The sequence below is a fragment of the Acyrthosiphon pisum genome, chromosome A1 (assembly GCF_005508785.2).
Source record: "Acyrthosiphon pisum isolate AL4f chromosome A1, pea_aphid_22Mar2018_4r6ur, whole genome shotgun sequence".
In the NCBI taxonomy this organism is placed as follows: domain Eukaryota; kingdom Metazoa; phylum Arthropoda; class Insecta; order Hemiptera; family Aphididae; genus Acyrthosiphon; species Acyrthosiphon pisum.
Window position 1 is genome coordinate 138,415,924 of NC_042494.1, and position 16,449 is coordinate 138,432,372.

The window sequence follows — 16,449 nt, forward strand, 5'->3', positions numbered from 1 at the left end:
CAGCGCGCTAAATACAACTATGTAATTTCGTTTTATATAATGATATCTAGGTTTGTAATGTCGACTCGTTCACTTGGTTATTTATAATTGGGTACTTTTTATCGTATCATCACAATTATTAAGCATGTTTTAAAATAAATAATAATTGTCAACAAATTAATAAAGAATATTAGAGAATATATTGTTTCATTTTTGTAGATGTTCGATATTTTTTGTTGCAGTGGCGTAAATAATATAAATTATATTATGTCCGATAATAGTGATATTATGATATTGATATATTATAATACATTAAAATACGATTGGTATACCCTACATAGTAATGTACCGCAATCGTCTGTAGTAGATAAGTGACTTTTTACGATAACAATGCAACTTATAGGTAATTTTTCACTGGCTATTGGTTAGCAAAATCGCGACCATCGTTGTAACAACTCTTAATTCCATTTTTTTTTTTAATGAGATTTTGGTACCCTTGTATAGTTGTAATTATAGTGCGTAATTTTTATCGATGACTAAAAATTCTATTGTGTTTTTTCCCTCAGAAAAATCATTTGTAGTAATAACTCTTAAGTTATTCTGTATAGAATGACTCGTATCTCAGAAGAGTGCATTATATTAGCACAGATATCATTGAGTGCCTTAGTGGTGATATCTCTTATCTAAACTTATATTATCTACACTGTTTGGAATAACTCATATCTCGTGTTTTTTTAAATTGTGTTTGACTTCAATATAATATTTTGTGCTAAATTCCCGGTTTCTATAAACGTATTTTAACAAAATTCAATACACTAAAATGTCATGTACAAATTAAAAATGTTTTAGTAACTTTAAATTAATTATATTACAGATATTACTCAATACACTATACATATTTTTGAAATCTGTTCGTGAGGCATGAAACTAGATTATTGGATCATCAATTTCCCGCAGATAGAATTCTAAAATATGAGTAAGGTACTGAGTAATCTTGGTAACTAAGTTATAGAGTAGGTATAGAATGGGGAGCATGTAAATTCTACCCGAAATGAACTACAGGTAAAATAAGGTACATGTAAATTCTGCTTGTAAAAAATGTATTATTAATAAACATATCCTTCATATAAGTAAAAAGTTCTTATTACTTAATAATTATTTTACAAAGTACCTAGTTTTAAATGAAATAACATAGATTAATCATTATAAGTATTTAAATAAATATATAATATTTCACATATTAATTAAATAATTATTACATAATTCATACAAAATTAATAAAATTCGTAAAAATAGTACCTAATATTTACCGTCCATCTGTTACTCTGTTAGTTACTAGTACGGGAGTAGCCAAATTGGTTCACGTTAAAAAAAAAGAAACTATATTTAGTATGATTAATATATTTAGTTTTGAAAATATATAATTAAGTTTTAAACCCCTCCCAAAATTTGTTCAAACTGCGGCCTTCAAGACAATATCCAAATGTCATGAATAACACACAAATAGTATATACCTAATATTCAATTAGGATTAAGTCAAAAAGGTGACACAAATAATAACATTACCAGTTATATATTATTTAACTTAACAAATAAACTAACTTTAAAATTCTGAACAGCTAAGCCTAAAAGTATAAATCGAGTCATAGAATAATACAAATCGTAATACCAGAATATTAGGTACCTACCTATAATATATCAATAATAATAATGGCCTTTAGAAAACTTAACGTGCTCGAAAATGTAATACTGCGGGCCGATGAACGATGAACGTACTATCTGGCTATATAATAATATATAGGTACACATCGTCACCTGGGAGATTTTCGAATTGATCGGTCTCTGTGTTGGAACACTTGTATTTAGCTCATTAGCAATTCTCAATTAAAACTGACACATATACCTATCTACGTCTATATCAGAAATGGCTGTCAATAACAGTAACGAGGTACAGGCCGCAATACTCGAAATTATCGAAGTAATTGTAATCCGTATAATGGAACGCCTTTGTGAAGATGAAAGCTACGATGAAAACCTAATACGAGTTGTTACTCCTCTCATTTCTTCTATTTGTATGGATACGGCTCCCCAAGGGCCAGAGCTTCAAGAAATAACTTCTATCCTAGACGACACTCCACTAAAAGACGCAACCGGAAAGGACGACGAGAACGAAGAACATTTTGAGGAGTTGATTTTCTTGAACAGTGAATTGCTGAGCGGTGATGCGTTGTCTCTCGCAGAGTATGAACCTGCAGCTCCGATTCCTGAGACAGCACTTCTCGGCTACACGGTCTAAGAAAACGATGGTTCGAAAGATTCATCAGTAGTTCAGGACGAATCCATTGTATCAGCCTGCAGTTATGCGCAGTTGGGTGGCGACGCACCGCCCTCGGAGTTAGTGACTGTTGACCAAACTCCGACTTCTGAGGACGGACCTCTCGACGACGCAGTGATGCCTGCTGCAGAAGACGTATTATGTGCAGACATTGAGCAGCCGGCCAAGGAATCAGCATGCTGGATAGTAACGATGAGCTGATCGAGGTGGACCCTGCAGTAGAACGCGCCACGAACTCCGAGGGTGGTGCGTCGCCACCCGACTGCGCATAACTGCAGGCTGATACAATGGATTCGTCCTGAACTACTGATGAATCATTCGAACCGTCGTTTTCTTGGACCGTGTAGCCGAGAAGTGCTGTCTCGGGAATCGGAGCTGCAGGTTCAGACTGTGAGAGACAGCACATCGCCGCTTGGCAATTCACTGTTCAAGAAAATTGACTCCTCAAAATGTTCTTCGTTCTCGTTGTCCTTTCCGGTTGCGTCTTCTATAGTGGAGCGTCGCCCTCGGAGTTGGTGACTGTTGACCAAACTCTGACTTCCGAGGACGGACCTCTCGAAGTCGTAGTGATGCCTACTGTAGAAGACGTATTATGTGCAGACATTGAGCAGCCTGCCAAGGAATTAGCTGTGATGGATATTAGCGATGAGCTGATCGAGGTGGACCCTGTAGCAGAACGCGAAAAATGCCTTTATCCACGTAGAAAATCGACGTGGAAAAGTGTAAAGCGCGTTTTTCGCGTGTTGTTCTGTTGCGGGTGTAAAACTACCCGAACGGCCGAACCTAATATACTAGCACAGTCCACTTGGGCCGAAGACGACGGACAAGATGACGGCGACACAAATGAAGGGAGGATACGGGAAAGAGCACGGAAGTTGCGTGTCGGTAAGTCACCCGCCCACGTTCTCCAACCACCCCCAGCGCGTCGGGTTCGCGGGCGTAGCGCGCTCAGCCGTAGTTGACGCGCGAGGCCCTTTGGTGGTTTGGCGAGCGTCCGACTGCAGTGACAGTCACGTAGAGCGACGGACGACAACGACGATGATGCGGCGGCTATAAGCATAGGTACCGACGCGGGCAATGATTCCGCCCCGACGGTACCAACAATGATGACGGCGATGGTGACACGTTTTGACGGCAACAGCGGAGACTTTGGCACCGGGTGAGTGGTATAGAGATTATATGTGGCAGGAACACGGACGTGAGCGGTGCCGGACCCGAGGGAACTTAGGTTAGTTAGTTAACTGTTTTATGGTCCGGTGGCCGTAGAAGACGCGGCTGAAGGGACGATGCTAGGGCGAAAATTACCGGGAGTCAAGGATCCGATGACACTCGCCTTTTCGTCCTGCGGTAATCTCACACCGGCCGCGTCGCAGACTGTTCGAAGCACATAATCTCTGTTCACTCTTTCCACGTGTTTATTGGTCTTCGCCGTCTGTCGTCAAAGTCGTCGCACCGTCAACCGTCGACGCGCATGACATCGCGCACTATAATAGCCGCCGCTCGTCGCCGTCAACCGTAGTCGCCCCCCGTGGCCGTCTCGGTATGGCCTCGCCAGCTGGGCAAGGTCGTCATGCGTCCGACCAAACGCGCCCGTGACACTCGTCAACCTGGGGGACCGGTCGTCCTAACCTAACCTAACCAGTGGCCACATCAATGCATATCCGCACCAAATCGCCGACTCGTATCCTCTCCTCCTAGTTTATTGTGTACTCCTTCGTTTAGGTCAGTCATATTTTTTTTTCCCCATTACGTTTTCTTTACTTATTTCAAATAATATTCACTCTATAAATTTCGGCTTTTTCTTTTTTGTTCTACATTTTTTTTTGAACATACAAAATTGTATAATAACGGCAACTGTTTCCAAAATTGTTTCCGTTTTTTTAATTATATTCAATATATTACATATAATTCATATTGTTTTTGTTTGATAAATAAAAAAAAAATTCTGAATACAAAAAACTATTGTTGCTTTTTTTCGTTTTTCCGAGTGTATAAATAAATTTTTATAGATTTAATGACTACATAATTATTAAAGTGAGAACTTTATTGCGCTCGCTTGGCTGAGGACCTATTTCGTTGAACGACCGTCCGTCCGCGTCCGTCCGAAGAGATATATTATTTAATTTTGATTTTAATAAATGCATTAGATGTTTAAACTAACCTAACCTAACCAAATAAAATTAGAAGTTTGAAATTTTACAAAATTTAATATTTTTTCTTTGACGAGCTTAGTAAATTTGTTGTACTTAATTCAAAAATTACTAACTATAGGGATTTGAAACTTTTTTCTATTTTGTATATTATTATTTTATACACACATAATAATTTTTTTAATATTTAGACTATATTTATATATATATATATTATACCCTTCAAAATAGAGGCTAGCAAGTGGCAGTTATTAACAGTTATTTGATTCAAATCTAAAACTACAATAACAGTGAATTACTTTATTGAGAGGTACCTATACTATTATATATGAAACAAACTTTTTTTTAAATTATTAAAGTAAGATTAATGCTTAATTTAAAAATTATATTATAAATCATCATCCGGAATCCATAAAGAGTTTTTGTTTTTACTTTTATAGTAACTATAAACTGTATGTAAGTATTAAGTATAAACTGTTCTATCCTGTTGTAGGTACCTAATTAGTAATTATTAAGCAGTATTTTGAAGTCGATCGAACAAAGTAGAAAAATGAAAAAAAACTGTTCAAGGTACACACAGTGGAATTTTTCTGTGTTTAATTTTGCATACTAATTATTTGCTCAGGTGATAACAAAAATAAATTACAATTATGTGCCAATACTTATAGCGTTTATGACGTATGGCAAATTATTGTTTGGTGAATTTCGTACAAAAAAGTTGAAATTTGAACGAATGTGGTATAAAAAATATCAGGAAGTAAAATACAGAAAACACACGGTTAAAAATTATGGAAAACATATACGACCACTATGGTTTATTGGCCGATACTCATATATACCATATACGATTACATCGCTACGACTCGCATGATGTTTCTCTCTGCACGTCACTATGGGGGAGGTGTGAGCCAGCCAGTCTCAGACCGCTGGTATACATATACGGATTTACCAAAGTACCAAACCAATAACAGTAGGTAACCTTCCCTACTGCAGTTTTATTACGGAGGTAGTTTTAACAAACTGTTATATTTTTTAATAACACTTGCTCATCAGATCTAGTGCCACTGAGGTTGCTTGTTTCGTGTAAACACACCATTCAGCGATGCACGGAGTCCAAGAGGCGAGGACACCTTATATATTTTCCGTTTAAGTATTAAGGTCCATGTGACGCACAACATTAAATATTTTAATAATAAATTCTTTGTAATATAATTAGAGTAATAATATATTGAGTGTCATAAAAAGAAAACTTTTTATAAATAAACAACCAAACATTATGTAAAAAACCAGATAATAAAAGTCGATGATACCAAAAAAAACTGAGTTTTTTCACGATTCATAACAAGTTTGCTTTATATACATTTTAAACAGTATTGGGTTACCTATAAACGGTTGAAGTTATAGGTTTTTTCGAGCAAATCTACTGTCATAGGGAATTGATATTAATAAGAAAGTCTAGGAGGTAATGTATTTGATATACTCTATTTATAATACAGATGCACAAACAGTTGATTTTTTTTCAGTATTTTTTAAATTTATTCTGATAAAATTTTTCTGTTGTGGGAAGCCACAATTATTTTGTGGTTTAATATAAATAAAAATGCCAATATCTGAATTGTTAATATAAGTAAGAATGAATAGATGCTTGAGAATTTACTAAAAACTGGATGGGAAATTCCATTTATTACCTTTGGATTTTTATGCCACCCAGGTATGAAAAACTGAAACAAAACATTTTGTGAATTTTTAATGTGTTATATACCAGATACCAAACGGGAAAATCATAAATGGTCAAACAGGTTTTACCCAAACAAATAATTATCTGATCACGAGGGCTATCACACGGGACCAGAACCACTCAACCACCATGGCGATTACGGGATAATCCAGAGATCCAGGACAGAGGATTTATTATGGTTACCCGAAATAACATCAACGTTACGTGGAGAAAGGTAGGAGAACAGCTTGACTGTGTCGTATGACTGAGCGGGGAGGGACGTAATTTGTTTCATTCAAATTATGTAATTATATGATTCCCGTTTCGCTTAGAATAGTTGAAATTAATTTAAATTTAAACTGGAAATGGTTTAGTAATATATTTTTATACATTCAAAACAATGGGTGGGTAATAAATATACTTATATACCATACATTTTTTTGGTTTTATTGCAATTCTAGATTTTTTTAATACCTAACTGAATATATAAACTTTAAAAAAAAATGTATTTAGAAGGAAGAGTGGCTAATGCTAAAATATACCAAAATATTGCAATATCATATAATTTATATGCTATAATATTTTTTTTGACTCTCCATAAAATTTTAAAATTAATAATAATTTCTATTTAAATGTATTCATAGTAATAATTTTAATGAATTGAATCTCATTGAATCTCATTCAATTCATTAAAATGACGTATACTTTTATCTGAATTTTTTTTTTTTATTATTTCATAATCATCCACTTTCCCATGTTCAGAACATAAAGATGATATTATTTTTTATTCAATAAAATATTACATAAGTATGCGAAAGCGAATGTGACTGTACACGATACAATCATATCAAGATAAATCTAAGAAAAACACTAAGAAAAAAATTATCCAAATCTTGTAAAACATAATACTTAGTAACTATAAGTATTATTAATTTACCTGTAAGATCTGGATTCTGGGTATTTTAAATGTTCTTACTTTGTATTTTTAATAATTTAATAATATTTTATACTTTTATAGCCTTTAGGCTTTAGAGGTATATTAATATTTAGGTGTTAATGTTTCATATTTTTAAATAATGATTATTATACTATTATAACAGTAAAAATGTTTTTCTATGTTTTATCTTTGAATGAGTAATAATTTATTATTACTAATAATTAATAAAATATTAATAAAACACAAATTACTACTAGAGCGTGCTACCAGAGCGATACCAGACAATAATATCACTACAGATTTGTGTAAGTTGGTTGGGGAGTGCCATAGGCCTGCTTTTAAGTTATAATAATATTATTATGTTAGACTCCGCATCGGCCACACCCGTCTTACATATGGATACCTCATGGACAATGGAGAAAAAACACAGTGCATTTCTTGTGGAACTGAACTCTCAGTCAACCATGTAATCACCGAATGCCTACAATACACAGATGAACATTGAAACTTCCACATACCCAACACACCAGATGGGGAGGGGGGCTAAGACCATCAAGCCCCTTTTTTTTAGTTTTGTAGGATCGAATCACTGAATCTCCAAATAAATTATAGTATATTATGCGTATTAACTACTATATAGTAATTTATAACTGTATATAATATATAGTATATATATATATATATATATTGATTTTTATCCTTTTCGATATTGCTTCATAGCGTTAATTACCTCTTGGCAGTTTGAGCCAGCCTCAAGCAATCATGGATTGCATTGGATTTAATGTTAAATACCAGTGGTGGTTAAACGGCAGACCCCTATTACCTATTAACGTATTCCCTTATTCCCTTATTCCCCTATTACCTTTTTTTTCAATTTTTAATATCTTCTATGTGATATTATTTTTATTTTTTATTATTAAATAGAGTATGTTAAAACTGAATTATCATGGCTCCTTCGCCCACCATGACAAAATCATTTGACACCTGCACGACTGTTAAAAACACATTATTTACTGTAGCGTTAAAAGAAATAATAAAGATGGCATTCACCGACAATTGGTGAATAATATTATTCTCATTTTATATTATTTTAGTTGTTACTATAAGTAAACAACTTATTATGAATATTATTTATTTTGTGCTGAGGCAATATGTTATGGAAACAGGTAGCTTATAAAATAATTCTATAAGTAATATTTTGTTTCATTTGTTGTTCTACGTTCATACTGTTTTTTATTAAATCAAAATGCTTTTTTTTAAGCAGTATTTAATAACGCATATATTTATAGTAATAATAGCTGTTTGGGTTATGCCTGCAGCCACTATACAAAATGAAGATAAATTACGTGGTAAGGAATAATTATTGATTTACAATTATTTTATTTGTGATATAGTTTTTATTTTGTCGATAATTATTAGCAATAATTTATATGATATTCCAGAATTAATTTAAAAACGAAAACCAATTATTGCTATTTTATGATAATCTAGAGCCAAACATATTATAACCTATAACATTTTTTAGATTCTGAGTGGAACGATGAATGTACTGATTTTACAATGATGTGTGTTTTTTTTTATTTATTTATTTATTTATTTTTTTTTATTTTTGTGTCTGTCATCACCTTCTAGGACAGTAAAAGTGCTTGGATTTTCTTCAACAGTACCTCTTCTGATAGGAAAGTGAATCTAGTTGGTACTTTGGGGGGTCAAAAGTAAAATTTTTCCAATAGTTTTCAAAAGCGCCGTAAAAAACAAAAGAAAAATTAAGGAAAAACGGGAATTTTTACGCAAAAGCTGTTTTCGAGAAAATCGATTTTGGTTTTTGGTGTAACTTTAAAACAAATAACCGTAAATACATGAAATTTTCACTGGTTGTTTATATTTCTATTTTCTATACATGATGAAATTTTCAAAATATTTTGATATGCTTTGAGCTGTATACGGACAATTTCAGTTTCCAATTTAATTAGTTTTTATTTCTATGAATGTCAATAAAACTTTATTTGTTGAGTCAAAATACTTGAAAACTTAATACAAGGCTCCTACTATATTGTTACAATGACATTTAAAAATATTAAAAATCCTTAGTCACAGTTTTTTTTAATTAGCATTTAAAGTTCAAAAATTTACAAAATATGTAAAAATCACGAAAATCAGCAAATTATTTTGAGTTAATAATTCGTAAAAATTTTTCTTTTTAGAACTAAGATTTTAAAATGTAATACAATATTCTTGATAGGATAATCTACCTTTATCAAAAAAAAAATGTCTATAAGAAACTCAAAGTAAATTTTTATGAGCGTTTGAAATTCATATTTTTACAACATTTGATATTCACTCGATTTTTTACGTAACGATTACCTATCTTATTTTGTTGTAATTAAAAAACGGGTAACTGTAGAACTTTAAAATTTCACTGAATGTTTATATTAGTATTTTCTATATACGATAAAATTTTGAAAATAATTTGACACTTTTTGAGCTGTTTACGGACATGGTCAGTTTTCAGTTTTTTTAGTTTTTTTTTCTATAAATATCAGTAAAGTTTTATCTGTTGGGCCAAAAAGTGTAAAAATGTAATACAAGGCTCCCGATATATGTACAATAGCAGTGAAAAATATAAAAATACATAGGCACAATTTTTTTTATAATCATTTAAAGATCGAATTTTGACAACATTATCAAATTTAAAATTTAATAATTATTCGTAGTTAAAAATTTATAAAATTTTCTATTTTTATATCTAAGGATTAAAAATGTAAAAAATAATTCCACCTAAGTAGTTAATTCTGTTACCAAAAAATCTAAAAAATACATAAGCACAATTTATTTTTATAGTCATTTTAAGCTCAAATTTGGACGAAATCACATATTAAAAAACCTGGAATAACTATTTTAGTTATTTTGTTGTGATTGTATATTATTACTGAAACTTCTAAAGTATACTATTATATATCTATGATAGTACCACGATTTGTTGTTGATGTATAACGCGTTATAACTTATAATTACCTAATGGATATCACAATTGTGATATGATTAATTTGGAATTTATTATAGATACCTATTATTGGTCAATTTTTTTTTAATACCATAGATAAGTATATAGGATACCTTATACCTAGACTGACATACCGTCTCCGCTCAGAATCGTTTTTCTTATACAGTGATATTATATCATTGAATTCAAATTTAATACTATCCATTATACAGTGACCCACTTGTAACCTACTGTACAGTAGAGCGACATCCACTTACCCACCTTTTTTTTTAATAAGCATTTAAACTTTAAAGTTCAAATTTATCAAGTCATCGTTCAGAATAGTTCTTCGTATAGGCACAATGATTGAATACGATTGAATTATAAATAAATTATAATTCGACATTTCAATTACTGCGACCCACGTGGCATAACGACACTTAATGTACCCACATGCCCACATTTTTACTGAAATATTAGCAGCTTTGTAATTTGTATATTGTTTATCTCTACAATATTAATTTATTAGTTGTAAGTGGTATATAGTAGCCCATTTTTAGGGGTTCAGTATAGGCAATATTTAAAAATAATTTAGGTATTGTTCATAATATAGCTCCAGTACTCAAGAGTGATGAATATATTTTAAGATAAACATTTTTCACTGATTATAGGAAAGAAGGGGGGGGGGATTTGGATTACTTCATATTAATTGAAACTCGAAAAACATTTACAAGCTTATTATTTTTAACTTCGATGAAGGCGTTATACTATACGATATATGATAATTATTGCGTAATATGGTAGCTTATACTTTTTTAACGAACTTATCGGCATTTTAAGTATCTTCTCTTAGTCCGTTTCAACTAATACTGCAAAAAATATTTAAATAATTTATTATTATTATTTTTTTTTTTAGATGTTTTCAACGGCAATTGGAATTACGTGAACGCGTCCAACGTACTCATCGATGGGATTTGAACAAGACAAATTGACTATCAGAAACGTGATATGATTCCTTTAGACAAATTTAATACACATTATATAATATTATTATATACATACCTATAATAATTATACACACATATTATTATGCTAATATTAAAATATTATAATATAATATATATTTTAGTGAAATTAAAATATCTCGATATTACCTATATTATGATATCACGCGATTTATACACACCTATATATTATAATACTATACCTACTTTAAGTACAATCACGTATTATATACATTATTACCTACCTATATATTTAAGTACGATTATAACTGCAGAAGTATTATAATAGTTTAACATTATCATACCCTGAAAGTATTTACGTCCAGACTAAAACAATTATATTATATAATATTTATTAGGTATATCTTTGTAAAATATATAACTATACCGGCTATAATGCTATATTACAATAATGCACGTCGTATAATTTAATGTTATATAATAATAATATAATATATATTTATTCAGATTAATGGCGGCTAGCCCAACATCAATATTATTATTATTATTATTATTATAATTTGTTTAATTTATAACCTAATATAATATAAGATGCAGAATTGCTAGATATGCCAGTATTTGTATTTATAAATTTTCATTCTTGACGAAGTCCTCATATGAATTAATTACATCATTACATAAATTAACTTAACGAACTGTACAATGTATACATATTACATATAGATATATAATTATAATTATTTATATTGTACACGTAGTTATATACATAATATTATATAATATATATTATATAGAACTTACTTAGGAATGTATTGTCTTTTATTATATTGTATGTGTAACGTTTAAGTATATAAATTAATAATAAGTATTCTAGGTATTATAAATTATTATATCCCAAAAATAACCAAACAAACAAAAATACGTCAAAGATCAATATTATAGTTCTTTTCGATATTATTACTATCATTATTTTTTTACTTATTAAACGTCTAGTCAAAGTATTTTTTTAGACTCATAGCAATTAGACCAATATAATAATAATAAAGTGTTATGCATTAACCTTTATAGTTCTTCGACATATACATAAGACACATATTATATACCTAATATAATATGTATGCAAAATATTTCGTCATCTTGATACTATTATGCAGCTTAATAATATATGTTACATTAATAAATTGAGTGATGTGCCACTAGGAATATTTCCAAGGAATCTTTCCAGGAACAGGGAATATTCCCCAACCTCTCGGGAAGTTTCTTTTAAAAAAAAAACTAGTGTGAATAGAACAGCAGTCTATACTTACTGTACCTACTGTCTGAGTAACCGTATTAATTAGTGTATTTTTTTCACATCAATTGCCTAAACTGCTCATACTCAGTTCCCATAAAGTTGAATCATTTATTTTTTGATCATTTTTGCACAGAATTCAATCAAAAAATTAACTTATAGTTACTTAATTACTTAAAAAAATATATATATATCTATACTGAAATAATATAAGTAAAGAGCTGACATTTAGATAATTTACAACCATAAGTTTAATTTAAAACTGAAACATATTGATCATATGTTTCAGTTATATTTAATAAAAACGAGTAAGTGGATGTCGCTCTGCTGTACAATAGGTTATAAGAGGGTCAATGTATAATGGATTGTATTAAACTTGAATTCAATATGATATAATATCATTGTTTAAGAAAAACGGTTTGTCAGTCTGGATATTTTATATTGTTATTATTTATTATAGCCTGTGAGTTTAATTACTATTATAATATTATTATTAATTTTTTTTAATTTGTTTCTATGGTGATAAACAAAGGGTTAGAAATTAAAACCCCGGTTTTAGTGTTTTTTTGTAATTTGTCGGTGGTTTTCCCGTGGATTTAAATAACTATTGAGAAAATCGAAAAATGACCTCTGTAAAGTACCTACCATCTTGATCCAATTTTCTAAAAGTTAAGATACTGTATATGTTGATATCTAAGTACTCTTTCTGGTAAAAATTTTGTATACAGGATAAAAAGAAATAAAATAAACACCATTGTAAAACCATTAAAACTTATTATAATATTCCCGTAACTACATTTCTGCAGGGAATTTGGACATCACTAAATACATTACATACATCGACACACGTGATATTATTTGGAAAATATTTATAGTAAAATAGTAATATGCATGCTAGTGTTGTTAATTATTTTATTAAGTAATACAGAAAATATTATATTATTGTACGGTGCATAATATTGTATAAAATATTATACACGCGAGTCGTAGTTTCGGGCACCGAGGTCGGTTTTGCTTGCATTTTTAAATCATAATAATATTAATTATTTCGTTGTAGAAATTATTTCAAACTTAATCAGGATTCTAATTCAATAATAATGTTATAAGATAATAGTAATTCCAAGGAAAAACAAATTTCGTAAAAAAAAAACAAAACAATATGGGTTGAAAAATTGAGTGGGGGTTTCCCCAATTGCTAATGATCACCATCGGTTTTCCCGAATCAATATAATGTTTCATCGATCGTTGTAACGGATTTCGGAAGCAAAGAAGTCTAAGAGCCCTTTGATTTTGTTTTTCCCAAATTCGCAATTTCATCTTATAAAGTTATAACTTTATACGGTTATACATTTATACTTGACGATATAATACAATTTAACATATGTCCCCGATATCGGGGAAAATTATTAAAATCGATAGTCAGAATATTATTATAGGTGCTTGTGTCTTCTAGCACCGCATATTATATATATATAATTTAACTGAATACAATTTGTTCATCATAGGTGCGGATTCAGTAGTGGAAAAAAAAATTCCTAGTAAAAAAATTTAAAAAAAAATGTTGTGGGTAATCTTGCAGTGTAATCTATATAACATTATATGTATGCCACCCACTCACTATAATATGGTTATTCTTGATAAACCTAAATGTTTCAATTGAAGACATTTTTTTTCGATTTTTTTTTAAGTTTAGTTGTTAATTTTGATTAACACCCGATCGCAGCTTATTGTTTACTAAAACCATTATAATTTTTTTTAATTTTTAAGATAGAGAGCTTTAAATTATGCGTTGTAATAATTTTGATACAGAACATGCATGTTTTTATTAAAATCGTTCAACATACATAAAATAGAACTTAAAAACAATATAAAAGGTACCATAATATTGGTTTTTATTTTAAATTGTAAAATTTGTTAGTTGAGTAGGTGTTTAAATTCAAAACCACTATTAAAATAAAATCGTATATCATATAGATCGTAATCAGAATATATAACTTAGTATTTCCAATAGTTCCTTTTAATAGTATAGTAAAATCTAATTCTTAAATTCAGTTAAAGTTTTAAAAGTATTTAGTAAATAATATAGATTTGTTTATTTTTATTAGGTATATTATTTTTAAAAAGTGGGTAAGTGGATGTCGCTCTGCTGTACAGTAGGTTTCAAGTTGGTCAATGTATAATGAATTGTATTAAACTTGAATTCAATGATATAGAATCATTTTATAAGAAAAATGATTCTGAGCGGAGACGGTTTGTCAGTTTGCACATTTTATATTGTTATTAATTATTATAGCCTGTAAGTTGAATTGATATTATAATTTTACAATTTTTTATACGTTTCTATGGTGATAAACAAAGTTTTAGAAATTAAAATCCCATTTTTAGCGGTTTTTTGGTAATTTATCGGTGGTTTTTCACGTGTTATTAAATTATTAAAAATCCCCTCTCTAAACTAATTACCATCTTGATCCAATTTTCTAAAAGATAAGATACTATATGTTGAAATCTAAGCACTCTTACAGGTAGACATTATGTATACAGGATAAAAATAAAAATAAACACCATTGTAAAACCACTATCTTCCTTGCTGCGCTCAGAATCTAAGTATGCTTACACACTATAGTCAATAATCATGCAAATGTGAAATGATGTGTGTTCAAATAATCTACTTTACTATGTATGCGCCCTGATACGAGAGGGGGGAGGGGTTCAAACCGAAGGACCACTCGGTTACAACCGAGACGAAGTTGAAAAACGATAATACGATTTATGTTCGCATATGCAATCCAAACAAAGCGCCCGACCGAATGTACAACAGACAACTTCTCATGCAACGACGACACTACGGACACAATGTCGGGAGGTGAAGTACATGCGAGAGTCAATCCTTATATATACCTGGATGAGTAGGCAGTAGGTACTACGCCCTGGGAATTAACTCTTAGAAAAACGTGCAAAGTAATGTACAGTGTATGTACCTATATTTTACTTTACATGATTATTAAAAATTTTAACTACAACTATAAAACTTTTAGAGTACCTATATTATTAAAATAAAAAACTGCACACGGGTGAAGTCGAAATATTCAGCATCGAAACAGACTATACGATTTTGTTTCGATCAAAGGATTAAAAAACCAGCAGCAACATTTTGAGCTTTAGCCAAAAAAAAATTAATCAAACTCCTTAAAACTCCTTTATTTATTTTTTTATGGTTAATCACGATTTTATTTGACTTTATTTGATTTGTTAACCTGACGATACAGATAAATTTAATATTTTCTTATATACATACAACGAAACAAATTTCTATTTAATTAATATGTTTCGGCGAGATGGGCTCAAATCTAAATTTTTACTCGTTATATAAATTATGAAATTTTTTTTCAAATTAAAAAAAACCTCAAATTCGTTCACATAAAAAAAAAAAAATTATTTCATCAACCCGTTATGAATTATGCTTTTTGGTGATAAGAAAAAAAGCTTGTTGCCAAAAATTGCCTGTTTAAAATTAAAGAAAATGTTGATATTGAAGATATTAAACAAGTATAGTTGGGTACTGAAGATGTGTACTCAAATTTATATAAATTGCTATAAGTAGGTTTCACTAGATCTGTTAGTTGTACAACCTGCGAACGTTCATTATCTTCGATGTGACGTTTAAAAGCTTGCCAGAGAACAACAATGTGACAAGAACGATTTTCAAATGTATTAATATTGGATATCGAAAGAGATGACCTGAGATGTAACTAATAGTCTTGACACAAAAACAATTATTGATACATTTTCAGCAACTAATAGAAAATTAGTATTGGTTTTATATTATTGTATATGAACATTTTGTATTTGAGGAAAAGTTGAATAAAAAATGTGTCAAGGTATATAATTATTTATAATTTTAATAAAACATTTTTAATTCACTACCCAGTGACTAGGGCCAGCCGGTATATTAGTTAGGGGTCTGTGCGCTACTGATAAAATTTTAGCAAAAAAATTATCTTAGTTGCGCTTACGTACAGCGCGCTAAATACAACTATGTAATTTCGTTTTATATAATGATATCTAGGTTTGTAATGTCGACTCGTTCACTTG

General features: G+C 30.3%; 1 protein-coding gene across 3 annotated transcripts in view; it reads left to right on the top strand.

The window, feature by feature from the left end:
* The window catches only part of LOC100573370 (follistatin-A), a 122,383-nt gene extending 111,186 nt beyond the window's left edge, over positions 1-11,197 (top strand). For all 3 annotated transcript variants that reach the window (XM_008187832.3, XM_003246488.4, XM_016806886.2), the window contains exon 7: positions 11,018-11,197. In XM_008187832.3, the coding sequence (XP_008186054.1) occupies positions 11,018-11,079 (62 nt within the window). In that variant the 3' untranslated portion in view covers positions 11,080-11,197. The remainder of the gene's footprint in view (positions 1-11,017) is intronic.
* Positions 11,198-16,449: the final 5,252 nt, after the last annotated feature.